Source organism: Akebia trifoliata, chromosome 15, assembly GCF_017979445.1.
Source record: "Akebia trifoliata isolate Shusen 1 chromosome 15, ASM1797944v1, whole genome shotgun sequence".
NCBI lineage: Eukaryota > Viridiplantae > Streptophyta > Magnoliopsida > Ranunculales > Lardizabalaceae > Akebia > Akebia trifoliata.
Genome location: NC_141389.1, coordinates 8528242 through 8547179, shown reverse-complemented (window position 1 = coordinate 8547179; position 18938 = coordinate 8528242). Strand labels below are relative to the sequence as shown.

The 18938-nt window shown below is 33.5% G+C and overlaps 1 protein-coding gene across 1 annotated transcript; it reads left to right on the top strand.

Annotated features, from left to right (window-relative positions):
- Positions 1-1134: 1134 nt before the first annotated feature.
- LOC147384223 (uncharacterized) lies at positions 1135-4307 on the top strand. The gene is made up of 2 exons (XM_086424894.1): positions 1135-3808; positions 3937-4307. Exons 1-2 carry the CDS (start codon positions 1522-1524, stop codon positions 4305-4307), a joined length of 2658 nt encoding a protein of 885 aa, XP_086281020.1. The 5' UTR covers positions 1135-1521.
- The last annotated feature ends 14631 nt before the right edge of the window (positions 4308-18938 follow it).

The following is an 18938-nucleotide window of genomic DNA, read 5'->3' as shown; positions in this document are numbered from 1 at the left end:
TTACATCAGCCAAGATAATGAAACTAGCCTAATATAAACATTTTAATTTAGTAGAACTTCCTAATGTAGAATATCCTAATTGATATTGCTACATATATTATTCTCCAACACTACCTTCATCGTTTGTTTATGAAGTCCATCACCGTGGCATCCCGCTCTTTTTTTGAGTCTATCGGAACCGATGGCCTACAAGACTAGGTGTATCATAATCTCTCCCAAGAGCAAAGAAATTAAGATTGTGCGATTTAAATGAAAGAACTCTTATTGGAAATATTTTTTTCTTATATGGTAAAAAAATTAAGATTGTAAGAGATGAATGTATAGAAGGAGATGCGGTTTTACTGATGGATACTTTAATAATAATAAAGTAATAAAAAATAGATTTAGATTCATTGCTAGCAGTGACGCCATCAAATTTTTACCAAGTGCTACATCAGATGCAATCAATACAATGTAGCACTGTTGAACTAAACTTTGGTGACTCTTTACCCCTATAGAAATATGAAATAAGAAGAAGAAAATTATTTTCCCAGAGAATATTATGTCTAATATCTACAAAATTTGGCCTCTCAGCATTTATATAAAAAGTGAACAGTGTTGAAATTTCTATTTGGATAAGGGTCGGATAGAAGTACTAATAGCAAATGAGTTAAAATCTTGTTGGCATTAGCTTTTGCGTCAACCATGGATTGTGATTAAATGAGTTAAAGTCTACGTTTTAGGGTCCACACGTAGATCAAATTGGAAATTATAACCACAAAATTAGCCGTCCAAGTGGTGCCCACACCACTAAAGTCTAGTCCTATTCCAAGTAAAAATAAATTTATTTTATTATTTAAATAATTATTAATGTGTGGGCATAGCTTGGTAGGTAAAGACAGCCGCAGGTGACATTAGCTTTTGCGTGAATCATGGTTTGAGACTAAAGAAGCCTACGTTTGAGGGTCCACATGAAATTATAACCATAAAATTAGCCGTCCATTGGACGTCCTAGTGGTGCCCACACCATTAAAGTCTAGTCCTATTCCAATGACTTGTCTAAGTGCAATGTACAACTGTTTCAACGGCTCTTTGTCTATAAATTTCACTCAAGAAGATCCTTTAAGTGAAGAGCTTAGTTTTCACCATATGATGAGTACATTAATTGGTTTATTTCTCTTTCAATATTCCCTAATTTCCGTGTTTATTTGCTTGCCAACAGGCTTGGCCACATCCAGCATCCAAGGGAATGAAACTGATCGACTTGCCTTACTTGCCTTCAAGGATCTCATTCATGACCCTCTACAAGTTACGAAATCTTGGAACAGTTCTCTTCATTTTTGTGAATGGGAAGGCATTACATGCAGTCGTCGACATCAAAGGGTGATAACATTGAACCTGCAGTCCCAAGGGTTGGTGGGTTCCCTATCTCCCTATATTGGGAACCTCTCTTTCCTAAGGAGTATTAATCTCCAAAATAACAGCTTCCAAGGTAAAATCCCTCAAGAAGTCGGCCGTTTGTTCAGGTTACAAGAATTCAACATGACCATTAATTCTTTTGTGGGAGAAATTCCAGTCAATTTGTCCCACTGCTCCCATCTCAAAATCCTCCGTTTATCTAGGAACAATCTCGTAGGAAATATTCCCATCGAGATTGGCTTTTTGTCCAAGCTCACTGCCATGTATCTAGGTACCAATAATCTAACAGGAGGTATCCCTACTTCCCTTGGGAATCTTTCATCTCTCAACATTCTATCGCTAGAATATAATAGATTGGAAGGAAGTATTCCTGATTCCCTCAGCCAATTGAAAAATCTGACAATTTTTTCATTTGGTGTAAATATTTTGTCTGGTATGATTCCTCCCTCTATTTGTAATCTCACGTATTTAGAAATCTTTTCCATACCACTAAATCAAATGACTGGGAGTCTTCCACTTGAGATAGGTCTCAATCTTTGTAATCTCCGCTTATTTTTTATTGGAGGTAATAATTTTTTTGGATCAATTCCTGTATCATTTTCAAATGCTACAAGACTTGAGAGGTTTTCTATCGATAAAAACAATTTTATTGGGCAAGTCCCTAATGAGGTGGGAAACCTAAAGGGCATTAAAGAGATAGGTTTGGGTTACAATAATCTTGGAAGTGGGAAATTGAATGACTTGGATTTCCTCAATTATTTAACCAACTCTACCTATCTACACCATTTGGGTATCAATTCCAATCATTTTGGAGGTAAGCTACCCAACTCTATAGTCAATCTCTCCAACCAACTAAATGTGTTAGATCTAGGAGTGAATCAGATATTCGGAAACATTCCATCTGAAATTGGGAAGCTTACTAACTTAATTGAATTGGGAATGAATAATAACTTTCTCTCCGGTAGTATTCCCCAGGGCATCGGGATGCTTCAAAATCTACAGGTCTTGGACTTAAGTGGAAATATGTTCTCTGGACATATACCTAGCTTCCAAGGTAATCTCTCCCGGTTATTCGAACTCAATTTATCATACAATTCCTTAGAAGGAAACATCATTTCATTTATTCGGAATTCTCAATATTTGCAAATTTTGGATCTTTCTAGAAATAACCTTAATGGAACCATACCCGAATGGGTAATTGGCTCATCGTCGCAGTTAATTTCTCTTAGCTTAGCAAACAATGCTTTGACTGGGCCCCTACCTTTGGATGTGGGTAACATGAAAAATCTTGAAGCACTTGATGTTTCCGAGAATAATATGTCAGGAGAAATACCTAGAACCCTTGGTAGTTGTCTGAGCTTGAAAATCCTTTATTTGCAAGGCAATTTCTTCCAAGGACCTATTCCCTCAATTTTTATTTCTTTGAAAAGTATTGAAGATATAGATCTTTCACGCAATAACTTATCTGGACATATTCCGAAAGATTTAGAAGACCTTAAGTTCTTACAAAATCTGAATATTTCTTTCAATGACCTTGAGGGTGAGGTACCTAAAAAGGGAGTCTTTCAAAATGCAAGTGCATTTACACTTTCTGGAAATACTAGGCTCTGTGGGGGCGTCCCAAAACTTCAATTACCTGCATGCCCCATCAAGAAATCTAAACAAAGAGGAACATCTCTTGCTTTCAAGGTAATAATCGGTGGGGCTATTCTATTTGCAATTGTGGTGACATCTGTTCTTGCTCTTTATTGGAAGAGAAATCCACGAATGAAATCTGTTTCCTCATTTTTCCTTGGTGATTGGTATAAAAGGCTTTCTTACAATGATCTCCATAAAGCAACAGAAGGTTTTTCCTCAGCCAACTTGATTGGTATAGGAAATTTTGGATCTGTTTATAAAGGAACGATTCGTCCAGATGAAAAGCATGTTGCGGTGAAGGTACTCAACCTTAACGTACGAGGAGCTTCTAAGAGTTTTATAACCGAGTGTAACGCTTTAAGAAAAGTCCGACACCGAAATCTACTCAAGATCATAACTACATGCTCAAGTGTGGATTTTAGAGGTAATGATTTCAAAGCTCTAGTTTTTGAGTTCATGTCTAATGGGAGTCTAGAAAATTGGTTGCACCCAAGTTCAGACGAGAGGCCCTTATCGAGAAATTTGAACCTTGGCCAAAGACTAAGCATAGCGATCGACATTGCTTCTGCATTGGATTATCTTCATAATCATTGCCATACACCAACTATTCATTGTGATCTAAAGCCAAGCAATGTTCTTCTCAATGACGACATGACTGCCTACGTGTGTGACTTTGGCTTGGCAAAGATTCTTTCTAGCAGCACAAACAATTCCAGTGAAATTGAAACCAGTTCAATACTTATAAAAGGATCTATTGGGTATATTCCTCCAGGTAAGAATTTAATCTATATTCATTCTTTTTGTTTTCAAATTTTTTACATATATCTTAAAAATTATTTGTAATTTAAATTAGATCTATAACATGACTTAAATACTTACCCAACAATGCATGGATTGCAGAGTATGGCATGGGTCTTGATGTCTCTATAGAAGGCGATGTATACAGTTACGGGATACTTTTGTTGGAGATGTTAACGGGAAAGAGGCCAACTGATGAAATGTTTAAGGATGGTTTAAGCCTTCATCAGTTTTCCAAAATTGGTTTGACTGAGCGAGTGATGGAGATTGTGGATCCTCGTCTACGCTTAGATCAAGAACATAATGAAGCTATCAATGATGAGATGCAAGAATACCTGATTCGCATGTTTAAAATTGGAGTTTTATGTTCTGCAGAATCATTAGGTGACAGAATGGAAATCAAAAATGTTTTTGTGGAGTTGCAAGTGATCAAGAAACTATTTCTTGAAGAGAGAACGTTAACAGGAAGATGAAGCACTCCATATTTTGTTTTCGATATAGGTTTGGCATAATGCTAATTAGTTTTTCAAATTCTTTTTTCTCTTTTTTTGTAGTTTTGTCTAAGATTATCAATGTATACTTGTGTGTGTAATCGCTTGGTACATCTCCTGTACTTGTTGAAATAGAAAATTATTTAGTAAAGAGAGGTTTTTTTTTCTTTTCTCTGGAGTCTCAAGTTTCTTTTCACTAGTAATTTACTGAAATGGAATGTTTTTTTTTTTTTTTTTTTTTTTTTAACTTCATCTATCAGGAAATCAGTAAAGATGACTTTCAAAGGCTTTGGTAATAATAAGCTCACTAGAAGTAAAATTCGACTAGATCTCATTTTAAAGTACAAAAGATGACGACTTACTAATATATATCTATATAAATATATATAGGTAGCGTTCAGCCACAAAATCTGAGAGCCAAATCCTCCCAAAAAGTTTTTTTTTTTCTGTATTTGGGGCTTTGTTATGGTTTTCAAGTTTTTTTTTCTCTTTCCTTTCTTGGATTACTGTATTGATATAAAATCACACTTTAGTATTTGGGGCTTTGTTTTGGTTTTCATTTTATTTTATTTTTCCTTTCTTGGATTACTGTTTAGATAGCTAAAGTATTGATATAATTTATTTTTTCCTTTTTTGTTTATCTATTTTATTCAGAGGTTGCATATTTTGTATGGTTCTTTTTTAATTGAGAAACATCTGTAACTTGCATCCATTGCAGAATAATCACCAGAGACTTAGTTTATGTAGCTCAAAATGTAAATATGTTTAGGATGTTTTAATAGTTTATATAGAGGTGACATGTGGATGCACAAGCCATAGTTATGGAGATGCTGTGGGAAGGCTTAGGGTTTTTCTCAATGGTGATCTTGAGATTAACTGTGAGTGTACTCCAGGTTGTCAGGAAGGTTGGTTTGATCTGTTTTGGGTGATGGGTTCTTCATCTTTTTTTGCATGTTAGATGTTTTTATTATATGTTTCAATTTTCAAGGATGTAGTTCATGGTGATGATCCTTTGATGGGTTTCAACTTTCAAGAGCTGTTGAAGTCTTGAAGATGTTGTTTTGTATTTATACATAGAAGTGTTTGTAGATTTGTCTCAGTGATAGACTAAGCAGTTGTAGTGTTTATCTCTCTCGTTGTTTTAAGTGTTATAGATCAAAACGTGTACCTTACGGCAATGTTTGTAATGACATGTACCTTTGAACCATAAAATTAGTTTTTGTGCTGATGTGGCAGTGCTCGGAGAATCATAGATTTCTTTCTAGAAATCCAATGGCCCGATGGAATGTCTTCATGGTCATCATAGTGATTAACACTGGTATCACCCTCAAAATGCACCAATACAACAAGTATTTCCAACCTCCCTTGCAAATTCCTCACCAAGACATCACACTCCCTGTAAAAACCAGGTTCCATTTCACAAACCTGCACTAGTAAGAATAAAAAAATCAAGAAAAAACATATGCCAACTTAGTTTGGTAATTTGTAAACATGGTTTAAAATACAATGCATGATATAAATGTGAGGCCTCCTAAGCCTCCCCTCTATTTCAAACTAAAGACATACTACTTGACCCCTCGTTTTCTGCAGGAGACTAATAGAAAATCACCAAATTATCCTTATCTTCGACCTTAAGGTAAAGCCTTTCATTTTATTTGGCATGCAGTCCGTAATTCTTAACAACTCATCCTATGTTACTTTGAGAATTCTAGCAACATTGGTTTACAAACAATTTGTTGTTGTCATTGTGTTAATTGACTTTTCCTTATGATTACATTTCTTAATTTCTGACCCTGAAAATGCTATGAATAATAAGTATTATCTATTTTTACTGGGTGTAGGTGAGAAAGCCAAGGAGATATTAATGGAAGAAAGCAATGACCAGGTGTGGCCCTTTCCCCTTTATGCTATCACTGTTATAGTTTATGCCCTCTTGTTCATGGTTTATTGGTTTAATGAAATGTTTATGTATTTTTATGGTCTTTGGTTTGCTTTAACTTGTACTTGATGGATCCAACATCGTCAAATTTATAATTTGATTTGGCTTCTGTTTTTTCCTGCACTACAGCCTGTGAAAAGCCCTGTGACAATATGTGGTAATATCCATGGACAGCTTCATGATCTTGTAGAGATTTTTTGGATTGGTGGAAAGGTATTTATTCTGCTGATGTCATTTTTTATTTGAGTCTTGTGTTTGAGCTGCAGTAATGGCTAAATACATATTATATTTTTTGAGACCCGCTGAATGAATGCTTGCAAGGATTGGATTGTGTTTGAACTATAGAAGGATGAGTGGGTTATATGTGTGTATTTTTATGCCAATAAGTTGAGGAATTCCAATTATTTCTTGAGCTTCCCTTGTCTACCTGAGATCATATTTGAAAATATGCACTCAAGTGTGAATCTGCCACTCCCAGGGAAAAATTGCTAATGTGCTGCTTTCAACTAACATTATAACTAATCTTTTCATTATTTCCAAATTTTTATTGACATCTCAAATGCTGTCATGAACCTTATGGTTAAAACAAAATGAGTTCAAATTTGGTTGACTACGGTTTGTGTTTTTGTTGCATTGACAAGGCTTATTAGATGAAGCTACACAACACCAAATATTCTTATTGTTTACCTCCTAATTTTTCTGCTGAAAGACACTGTCACACGTGCATAAGTTCATAATTTGGGTGTTTTCTGCATAATTGGTTATACATCTTACGTTATTTTTTATGATGTTGATAGTGTCCAGATACTAATTACTTGTTCATGGGAGACTATGTGGATCGTGGATATTATTCAATCGAAACTGTAACAGTAAGCTGAATTAGATTGTTCACTTATTCTTCTTATTATGAAAAGATCAGTCTAGAAAGCCCTTGGTCGCTGGATTATCGTATTTGCCATTTATTATGAAAAGATCAGTCGAGGATTTTTTCTTACTACTATTTAATAATTCAGGGTGTTAATTTCAAGCTCAATGAAGATGTGGCCGCGGAAGGTGATGAAAGGCAGGCATTGCAAGACATAATCAAAAATTCCAATTTGAGTGAAGGCTATCTCAATCTTGCGAGATCATGGAACCCAAATCTCCTGAAGATATCTATAAGGTATTGATATCTACAAAATGGAAAGATTCTGCAATTTGGTTTTGCTGTGACATAATGTCAAGTACTTCTATTTCCTTACAGTGAAATAGCTGTTGCAATTTTTAGAAATTTTAGGGTGGTTGGGTAGGTGTGTTGGCGGGTGTGGGTGAGGGTTAACTTTGTAGCTACAATTTTCTGTTTCTTTCACCTCCCAATCTTGTTTTTCTTTGTTGAAATTTTACTATTTCTTTGTGTTTGAAGTCGATCTGTCAGATCTTGTTAATGTGGTTTGTTGTGTTGTAGACGATCAATCTGGCTGCTATTTGTACTCCAGTAGATTACAATATGCATCCTTTTGATACTATTTACAGCAATTTCATCAATGCACTCCCTGTGGTAAGCTTTTAGATAATCTGCTTTAGTGGATTCGTGTGTATGTGTGTGGAAATTGATGAATGTGGATGTGTGTGTGTGGAAGTTGATGGTGTGTGATGTTGAATTCTTTAGGTTAAGTATTGTTCGGAGAACAACAAGCATCTCATTCACTTTTCTACTTGTGAGATTTATTGGACAACGATTGGAAGTTTCCTTGATAAGTACTATCCCCTTCATTAGGTATTTTGATTACATCTATGTCAATCTTACAATTGAAACGCATCATGACATCTAAGTGTTTGTTTAATGAATCTTGTTGAGTTTATTTTGCGAACATTAATTTAAGTAAGGATTTTGGAAGCTGACGAGTATTTGCGTCATTTATATCTTAGTAATTATTGGGCAATTAGTCTATTTGGTGTTTTGCGAAGATGAAATTCTGATGTTTATGCAATTATAAATCAGATTGTATTACTATGTTTGTATTCTATTTCGGTCTACGAGGTACAGCTCAAGTAGAGCAATTGCTGCATTATTTGTGGAAGAGGCTCCGGAGGATGCTGAAAGCAAAAGAACCTTCAAGTAAATTACCGTCCTTTGATGGAAAATCAGTTTTGTTTTGATTATATATTTGTCTTAGTTTTATTATTTGATATTGTACATGTTCAAAAATAGAATTTGGGCCTTCTCTGCGTTTTTTTTCTTCTTTCTATAATGGCCAGGCTTCAACAAGGGATGAACCACATGCAAAGGATATGGCTCATCATGAATCTATTTTGGCAGCATGATTCTATTTTGGAATTTAACTCTATCATGAATTAAATCCTTGTAAAAGGATTTCCTCAGTTTGATTGTTAAATATATTTTCCTTGCCAATTTCTCCATCTTTATGTATAATTGGGCCTAGATAGATGAGATGGTTTCTTTTGGGTATTATTCATCCGTCAATCTTAACTACTAGTTCATCTCTAAATGTGTCTTAACCTATGTTACTTGGTTCGTTGGTTCAAATTTGGATTTGGGTTCTCGGTTTGCCACTCTAGAATGAACCCGGTTGGTAGGGGTAGGCAGAGATAATTTGTTTCTTGGTTCGCTAAGGTTCATTAGCTCAATTTGTTTTCGCATATATATAATTCAAGCATGCAAGTTACAAATGTGAATGATGGTTTACTCCAACCCATTGTAATTCTGAATCCGACCCATTTCAGAATTTGGTTTCAAGGTCAGTTTTTGTGGTAATTATGAGATACCCAGATCTAAAAAGTTACAGAATCTGTCGTAGGGGAACTCGGTTTTACGTAGAAATGGATAGCAAGAACAAGAACAAGAAGCAAAGATTCAACATGATTGAAAAATATTAGGAAATAACAGATGGAATAGGAATTTGATTTGAAAGAGTGGTGAGACAAGTTTAAAATTCTTGGATGATGGAAGCTTGGAGTTTAAATAGTTTTGTTGAAGTATGCAGGCCTGCCTGTTCGGTTGCTAGAAAGAGATGGAACTTTAACCACATAGATTATTAAGATTGATTCTTTCTTTCTTTTTTATCTTTTTAGTTTTTGAAAAAGGATAAGGTCAGGTAATTATAGTATTTTTCTCTCTCTCTCTCTCTCTTTTTTTTTTTTTTTTTTCTTTTTGCTTTGTTTTTGGAGGGAGGGGGAAAGGGGTATTTTAGTCTTTTTTGGTAACTTGTGATATGGGGAAGTATATGGAGGTAAGATAGTGAGTTGGGTACTGCTGAAAGGAGGACAAAAGTAGGGCAGCTCAACTTGCACCAAGCAGACAAAACTCAAGAATGGGCCTCTCTCTAGAGCTCTACTTGGTTAAGGCTTTGGATTGGTCTCTCTTCTCTCTACAATTGTTTGTATTTTTAACTTTTTAGTTTGTGTGTTTCTTTCTCTCCATTTTCTAACCAGTTTGACTAATAGAAGAGCAAATGAATTTCAACCAATTGGGTATAAAACCATTAGTTCAGTGAAGGAGCACTAAGCAGTATAAGACATACATCCCATACCATAAGCTTGCCTCTCTCTTTAGTTTGTGTGCCATGCATGGTCAATGATAAAAAAAAAAATAATCACATTTGTGTATCTTATTAAAATACATATGTGAAATGTATATATGGAAGTACATATGTATGTATTGATGTATGCATGAAGAAAAGTTCTCCAACCCTCTAATTCACATAGAAATGATTATAAATCACTTTGGATAATTTCTACTTCTCTTATTTACTATGATGACACTTATATGTTCTCTCCTTGATGACAAACTATTTACTAGTTCTCTTCATTGCCCACCTGGTCTGCTCTTGCCCAGGTCATTTGATGGAAAAGGTAGAAGCTGAAAATTTGCTGCACAGAGCGTTTAGTGTTTTTCTGTTAAACTCCAAATACGAGTTGCTTCTTCAGGTATGGTAGTACTTATCTATCTTGAAAATGGGAAGTGTACTAGATGTCTTATTTTTTAGGTATAATAGAATACCATATTGTTACTTTCAACTTAGTCCATTTGATGGGACTGTCGCTCCATGAAATGAATGGCGTGGATGCATAATGTGTGGGCCATTGCATCTAATGATTGGTTCACTATAGATCGAGTGTGGATTGAAATGGTCTAAGTTAATATTTTCATCTTTTACATTAATTTTTTTTTAAATAATTAATATAGAACATATAATAAAATAATTTCTTAACGTTAACATCTTCGGACTAATTATAGGATATCTAAGTCATATGTAACGTTAACATCTTCTACGAACATGTTTATTTAATAAAAGTTATAAAGAAAATTATGCTGTGTTTTAGTATAAACTTTTTTGCTTGACCATTGATTGATGATATTTTTATAAGTAAAAATAATTTATTTTTAAAATTAATTTATTATAAACTGGATTGGATTATAGTATGGAGTTCAATGACCCATTCTTCTAATATAAGTTTTGTGATGTAATGGAATGGGATCCGACGGTTAGCATAAAGTTCTTATAATTGGGAGCCACGAAGAAATGTATTTTGTATGATCGATTGTGTTACTAATGATTTGTTTCTCTTTTTTTTTGATAGGGGTGCATAGACTGGAGAGCAAGTGATGAACATGGTCAGTGCAGTAAGTGCCGATAATTTCGATTATGGAGCTTACAAATGGACAGTGCAGTTGTTTAAAAACAATAGCCGTTTGGAGAAGATATTATTTCCCATCTTTTGGGGCTTAATGACTCTTAAGGTAAGATACGAATTTCTTAATTTGGACTCATGGTAAGGTGTTACTAGATTATATAATGCTCATTATCATCGAAGTTTTATTCTAAAGACTTGGGAAAACAGATTGCATACCTGCAGCACCATCTGCATTAATTGAAAGAGTATGTCAAGTTGGATTGTATTATTTGTTTTATGCAATAAATATGGGTTTTCAATTCTTTATGTTCTTGCAGGCTCTATGGTATAAATGTATGTGGTGAAGGAGGAGACTATGAAACACTAACACTTGACTACCCTATTTTTAAAGTAAGTTTATCGTTTTCGTCTCTTCTAGCTATATACTTTGTTTTTCAGCATATGAATCATTGTGTGAATGTGTACTTTTTAAAGGTCATCTATAAAATCCTAGCATATGAGTGACTTTTAATACTGTATTTAGAACTTTTATATTGAAGGTTTATTGATTACTTGAACTTCAGGCTTCGATTCATAGCTCAGTTTTTTGACATATTGCAATGCAACTGAATGATTTTTAGAATTATTCTTTGTGATTTTCAGTTTGAACTGAATGTGGGTGTTGATTTGAAGCAAGAGTGGGAGATCATTAATGATTTGAGGGCAGATATAGGCAGGCTTCAACAAGGGATGAGCCACATACAAAGGATGTTGGAAGTCTGCATGGACATGCAATTGGAGTTACAGCGTTCAGTTAGACAAGAAATCTCGACAGCTTTAAATCGTTCAGTTGGTGGACCAGTTCTGTATAATTTGAATTAGTTATCCAAGATTATTTAAGGAGCCTATTACACAAGATTATTTATTTTCCATGTTTAACTTGGGATGGAATTGTTGCTTTGCAAAAAAAAAAAAAAAAAAAGAAAAAAAAGAAGAAAAGAAAAAAAAAACAAAAAATCTTAGGATGGATCTAAATTGGATCATGTTAGATTTGTATAATAATTTGATTTTACCTTCTAAAACTAGATAATTTACAGCAGGTGGTTCCGAAATAGTTAGATTTATGAAAGTTGAAGATGAAGGGCATTTGGGTCTTTTCATGTTGTTAATTGGGGTCTAGGTCATCAATGTCAAAACATAGGGGTATCTCCAATATTTAGTAACATGTGAACGGGGGGGGGGGGGGGGGGGGGGGGGGGCAGGTGTAAAATAAATTTTTTTTAAAAAAAATACCCTATAGCGACAGTCAGCGACCATCGCTATATCCCTATTTTACTGTTTTTTCCGACTGTCTTGAACAGTCGTTTTTTTCCGACTGTCTTAGTCTGTCATTATTAAAAAATCACTCTTGTTAAAACGACTTTTTTTCCGACTGTAGGGGCAGTCGTTTTTGGTGCATTATGACGTAGTGATATATATATATAGGGACAGTTCATGGGACAGCTATATATGAGAACCGTTTTTATATTATGTGGCTTAAAAGTTCCGGAATGGGCTGATTTTTGGTGAGGATGATTTTCTTACCATAGAGATCATTCTCATCAGTTCATCATTCCAAAACTTCTAACCTAAAAAAAGGGGTTTACAATTCATCAATTTGTAAATTGGGGTTAGAAGTTTTGGAATGGACTGACTTTTTGGTGAGGATGATCTCCTTGGTTTACAAAAAACCTTTGTGATAGTTGTTGTCCCATGATCCGTGCCTTTTATATAGATCTATATATATATATATATATTTAGGTTCAAGGGACATATGAGAAAACATATGTAAAACCAATGTAACATTAATAAAGTTTTAAAATATGGGTTAGAAGTTTTGGATTGAGCTGATTTTTTATGAGGACGATCTCTATGATGGAAAGATCATCTAAAAAAAAAAATCAGTCCAATCTAAAATTTCTAACCGCATTAAAAGAGATTTAGAATGTGGACTGTCGATTTTTTGCCAATTTTTGTCAATAATTTGTAAATCACTTTTGATGGATTTAGAAGTTTCTATTTGAGCTGATTTTTTGTGAGGATGATCTTTTCATCATAGTAACCGTCCTCGCAAAAAATCAACTCAATCCAAAACCTCTATCCCATATTTTTAAAAATCATTGTTTTTTCATATGTTTTTACATATGGCCCTTGAACTACCCCCATATATATATTCAGGGTCAGGATCAAGGGACATAAGAAAAAACATATGTAAAAATAATGTAACACTAATAAATTTTCAAAATATAGGGTAGAAGTTTCGGATTGAGCTGGTTTTTTGTGAGGATGATCTTTTCATAATAGTGACCATCCTCGCAAAAAATCAGCTCACTCCAAAACTTCTAACCCATATTTTGAAAAATCATTGTTTTTACATATATCCCTTGAACAGCCCCAATATATATATATATATATATATATATAGGGAAATGTTCAGCAACAAACATTTTGACAAACATTTTGGCAAAACATTTTTCAAAATATGGGTTAGAGGTTTTGGAATGGGCTGATTTTTGGTGAGGATGATCTCTATGGTAAGGAGATCATCATCACCAAAAATCAGCCCATTCTAAAACTTCTAACCCATCAAAAATGGTTTACAAAAAATGGACGGTCCACGATTTTTTAACTTGTAAACATGGGGCTAGAAGTTTTGGAATGGGCTGATTTTTGGAGAGGGTGATCTCCTCACCATAGAGATCATCCTCACCAAAAATCAGCCCATTCCAAAACCTCTAACCCATGTTTTGAAAAATGTTTTGCCAAAATGTTTGTCAAAATGTTTGTTGCTGAAAGGGACCCATATATATATATATATATATAGATATAGAGAGAGAGAGAGAGAGAGAGAGAGAGAGCCATTCTAGTGACAGATTCGAAATAGAATCTGTGACAAAGAAAATTAAGATATCATTGGATTCTAACAGATCCGATGGCCATTGTATACACTACGACAAAAATGATTTTCTATAACATGTTATTTATGACGTTTTATCAAGAATGCTATTAAGAATTTAGGTTCTATAGCATTTTGTTTTCAAACTGTTATAGATTCTATAAATATAAATTTGATAACATTCTGTTTTTTGTTTTGGAAAAAAACACCATATTATTTCCAGAATAAAAATGGAATGGAGGGAACTTAGGTCGCGCGATTTTTTGAGACTATATAGTCGATTCTCTCTGTTTTTCCCCTAATTTCATCCCTCATTTTTGGCAAAGATCACTCTCTCTTCTCTCGTTGTCTCTCTCTTGGTTCCATCTGAACGAAGATTCACCTTTCAAAGTTGCATCAGGTACTCTCTCTCTCTCTCAATCAAACTGAGCTATCTTTCTTTGTAATATAAAATTCGTGATCGCTGAAACCCACTGGAGCTTTCATTGTTGACTTACTCATGATCAGACTGGGATTGCTCAAACAAATATATATTAAATTGGTTAATATTTCAAAATAGTTGAAGTATTAGATGTAAAGCATTGTAATAAGTTGTTCTACAATATATTGAATCATATTTATAGAGATTTAGATAGAATTAGATTAATTTAAAATTAAGATAATAAGATTAGTTAAGATAAATAAAATATTATTTATTAATTGTTACCTATACTTAGGACTTAAGAAACGGCTTTCTATATAAACACTATCCGAGGTTCCTGTAAACAATCATCCAAGAATATATCTAATTCTCAACATATAAAAAATAGTATTAATATTCTAAAAGTAAAAAATTATATTTCTTCTTCTGTTTTCGAAAAAAATACTAAATTGAATAGATGACATGATTGATTTTCTGGTATGATTCGATGCATTTTAAAATTTAAATTGACTTACCAATTACCCCGAGTTGGCTCAGTAAATTAGTTCAAACTAAACTACTAGAAGTTCATTAATTGAGTTGACCCAGCCTATCTTAGATTACAGAAAATTCTAAAACATAATGTAAGAATCACTTAAACCTATCATTAGAAAGAGAGTAATGCTGGGGGTGACCATAATGCATTTTTACGTGAAGTGTGCTCATAACCATATATGCTTTTACCCATATCTCGAGGAAACACATCTATAACTATCACATGAATGCAATGAGAATCATAGTGAAAAACAAAGTCCCCCAAGGATTTTCCTGAAACATATGTCATAGTGGACAGAAATCTACCCTATCCTAATGAACTTGGCATTTAGCGGAAGACTTGAAAAGTGGTGTGAACATAAATCAAGTCTTCTATCAAATTTTTATCTTTCAAAAAAAGAAATAAGAAAAAAAGAGTTCCCTTTCCGGGCTTTTGTGAATATTTGAGTATCAAAACTCCACTCCCACGCCTCAGCTCTTGACACCAATCATAGAATCTTCCTTTCTTGTGGATTTAATTAACGATCCATGTGACAAGATGTGAAATGTGTAATTCTGGTTCTAACCCTTCTCCTTGGGTGGCCCAATTGCCATTATTATATGGAAAATGCTTACTAGCTACCTGTCGTTGGACATTGTCTCCAACACTGAGTTGACCTTATAGTGTATAGAGAATCGTTGATTTTCTAACTTGTATCTCGAGAAAATAAATCTATACTTATCAACTCAATGTTGGAGCCAGTGTCCAACGCAAGTAATGTAGTACGACACTTATTATACATGCATTTTAGGTATTTTAAAAAATGGGAAAGATTGAGATCCATGATTCAAATTTTAATTTTGAAGATTAAATTGTCGATCCGGATGATTTTGATTTTTCATTTTTTGAAGTTGAAATTGGATAGATCTGTCAAAAATACTCAAATATATTATAGTGACGAAATAGACATTTGAATCAAACATTACAACTAAATCATCAAAATTGTAAGCACGTCATTCTCCATTCGTGATAGAACAAATGTTACATACGAATCTTTAAAATTATGAATATATCATTCTCCATTCATCATTTACTACAACAAATTGTCAGAAAAATCACAATTGCCATGAAAAAGCTAAGGAATGTGGAAGGAGATGATAAGGGATATTTTAGTACTTTAGAAGTTTTGATGAGGTTAGGATCATTAACAATGAAAAAACAAAAAACAAAAAAACTAATTTAAGGGTATTTAGAAAGAAATTCATAAAGCAGAATTATTATTTTTTTGCCTAGGCAGGGTCACTGGCTAGCATAAGAAGGGGTTCTAAGGGATTTCAACCTAAGACTTTTGGGAACGACCTCCAAGATCTTACACTTAGTTAAGTGATCCTTCAATAAATTGGAATTCACCAAGTAAAATTTCCTCATTTCTTTCTCTCACTATCAACTTTATACATCTATTAAATATATAGGATTAATAATTACTTTTTATTTTCTGTGAAAAAATTAAAGAAAAAAAAGAAAAAAAAAAACAGATAACTCACTACGATAACTAAACAGAATTAATAATTATTTTTATTTTCTGTGAAGAGGCATTATTATTATTTTTTTTTTGAAGAATCAAATACACAGCTACTCTCTCTCTCTCTTTCTCTCTCCCTCTCTTGAACTCTCTCTCACGTCCTACATTCTGTCTTCTTCCCTTAGACAACAACAAAAGGAAAACAGAAAGAAAGAAAGGAAAAAGGGAAGAGAAAAAGAAGAGAAAAAAATAAAAATAAAACAGACTTACCTGGGCAGTAGCCAACATTCCAATCTCTGTTCTTATTCTCTTGAACACAATAGCCCTCAACTTTCTATTTTTTCCTCTTCTCTTGAGCCATCACAACTCAACATCCGCCTTCATCCTCTCTCTCATAGCCATCTTCTCTCCCATGTTCCCTATACACTCTCTTCATTTCCCTACGTTTTAGAGGACAAACCAGTTCTCTCTCATAGACTCTCACCCTCTCCAGCTCTCAGACGTTTCTCTCTCCCACGTCTCTTTTCTGAGATCTCTCTTCCTTCTCTCTTAGACGTCTCTCTCTCCCTCTCTCACATCTCCTTCCTTACGATTTCACTTTCTATCCCAGCTGCCATTAATGTCCCACTCCTTCTCCGATTTTTTTTTCTAGATAGTAGAGGCAAGAAGAAATAAAATAAGAAGAGAAAAACAAGAAAAATAAGAGAATAACGAGAAGAAGAAGGGAACAACAGCAACACCATCTCTATCATTTTTCTCTTAAATGCCCTAAACACCATCATCTCTGTCCTTTTTCTCTTGAACGCCCCACCAGTACAACCATCTCTGCTTTTTCTTCTTTCCTTGAACGCGTTAGACATTGTTTTCAACGTCTTCTTCTCCTGTTGAACAGCAATACCGATTGCTCTTTTATTTTCCTCCTATTAAATAGTAGGACCGTTGCTGCTTGATTTTTCTTCGTTGGGAAGCGGCAGTACAGTGACGTATCTGCTTTCTGTTCTTTTTCCTCTTGAACGGTACTAGTATAGCACAACAACATTTTTATCTCTTTCTTTCATTAACTCGAGTTGCGCCTGAAGGAACGACACTCAACCATTTTTGTTATTTTACCTTATTTTTCTTTTCTAATTCCATTTTTATCTTTGAATTATTTATTCTTCTTTCTCCTCATGTTTAATTTTTTTCGTCTTTTATTTTATTTTTATCATCGATCCATCGTTGACATTTTCTTTTGATCTTAAGTCCTAATCGTCATGTAACTCATAATAGAAGGCACTTTTTTCTTCTTTCTTTTTTTCTTCCTTATTCTTTTTTATCATTTTTTAATTATGCTAATAGGATTAGAAAACATTACTTTTTTTTCTTTTTTAAGTTCCGGATCATCATGCTTAAATTGAAACCTTTTTCGGGTTGCTCGAAAATTTCTAATTTGAGAGTGATTTGCATTATTTTGATAATTTTCATGTTTGGGAATGAATGATTATTCAACTTAATTGTGATACGTGATACTTGTGCAATGATTTGAATATGATGCCATGCAATAATTTGCTTGTTAAGTTGATGAGTATTCAAGAAGAATGTTTACAATTCAGAAATTGGCATATCTCTATCTCTTGTTAATTTTGGAATTTCATCTATGTGAGTAATTTATTGATTAAGAAATTTCATGATCATGATTTGATAATTTAGAAATTTATAAATTGCATGTGTTTTGGAGTTTTCTATTTATATTTGTAATATTCTATTTTGAAAATTCATATTTTTCATTTTGAAAACTCCATATTCATATTTTTTTTTATTTTGAAAAATTCATATTCATAAATTTCTGCTTTGGGAAATTCATGTTCATAAGTTTTTATTTTGAAAAATTCATATTTGGAGATTTCTAATGTAGAAATTTTATAATTTTCTATTTTGGGAAAACTCATATTCATAAATTTCTAATTTAGAAATCTCACATTTTGGTAATTTTCCAATTTAGGAGTTTTTTGTATTTTTCTTATTTTGAAATTTCATTTTCATGGAAGTTTTTGATTTTCTATTTTGAAAATTTCATGTGCCTATTTTAGAAAATTCATATTTGCAAATTCTTAATTTAGAAACTTTATAAATTGCCAATTTATAAATTTCACATTTCTAATTTTGTAATTTGAAATTTTTTCAGAAATTCTTATTTTATATGATTTGGAAAATATTTGCATGTGTGGATTCTTAATTAAAAAATATTACCACGTGAATCCTAGAATATGGGATGAAATTAGGGCTTTTTCACATTTTTCTTTCTTATGCCAAATTCGTAGAATCATGTAATGATTGGAAAAGCTTTTGATTGTAAGATTCATTTAGCAAATCCGATATAAATTGATGATGATTGGACCCTAGATTGAATTTAGTCTTTATATGTTAACCATAGGATAGTTTTGGATCGTAATAGAGACCGATCATTTTGATCGGGTAGGTTCGATGTCTAACACCTTCCGAAACCTGTAATCTGACTCCTTACCCATTTTTCTTATCCATGGACCGATTTGGATCCATTTTAGAGTTAGTTTTGGTTCTTAGACTTAAACTTGATGGCAACCCCCAATTCTCAAAAAATCCCCCATTTATCAATCAAATACTGAAATCGCCTCGACCCTTTCTCACTAAATCGTGGACAGGGGTCCGA

Excerpts from the sequence above, each read along its gene's own strand:
- LOC147384223 (XM_086424894.1), top strand. The coding sequence starts at position 1,522 with ATGACCATTAATTCTTTTGTGGGAGAAATTCCAGTCAATTTGTCCCAC. Across the intron at positions 3,809-3,936 it reads TATTGGGTATATTCCTCCAG|AGTATGGCATGGGTCTTGAT; the intron begins GTAAGAATTTAA and ends CATGGATTGCAG.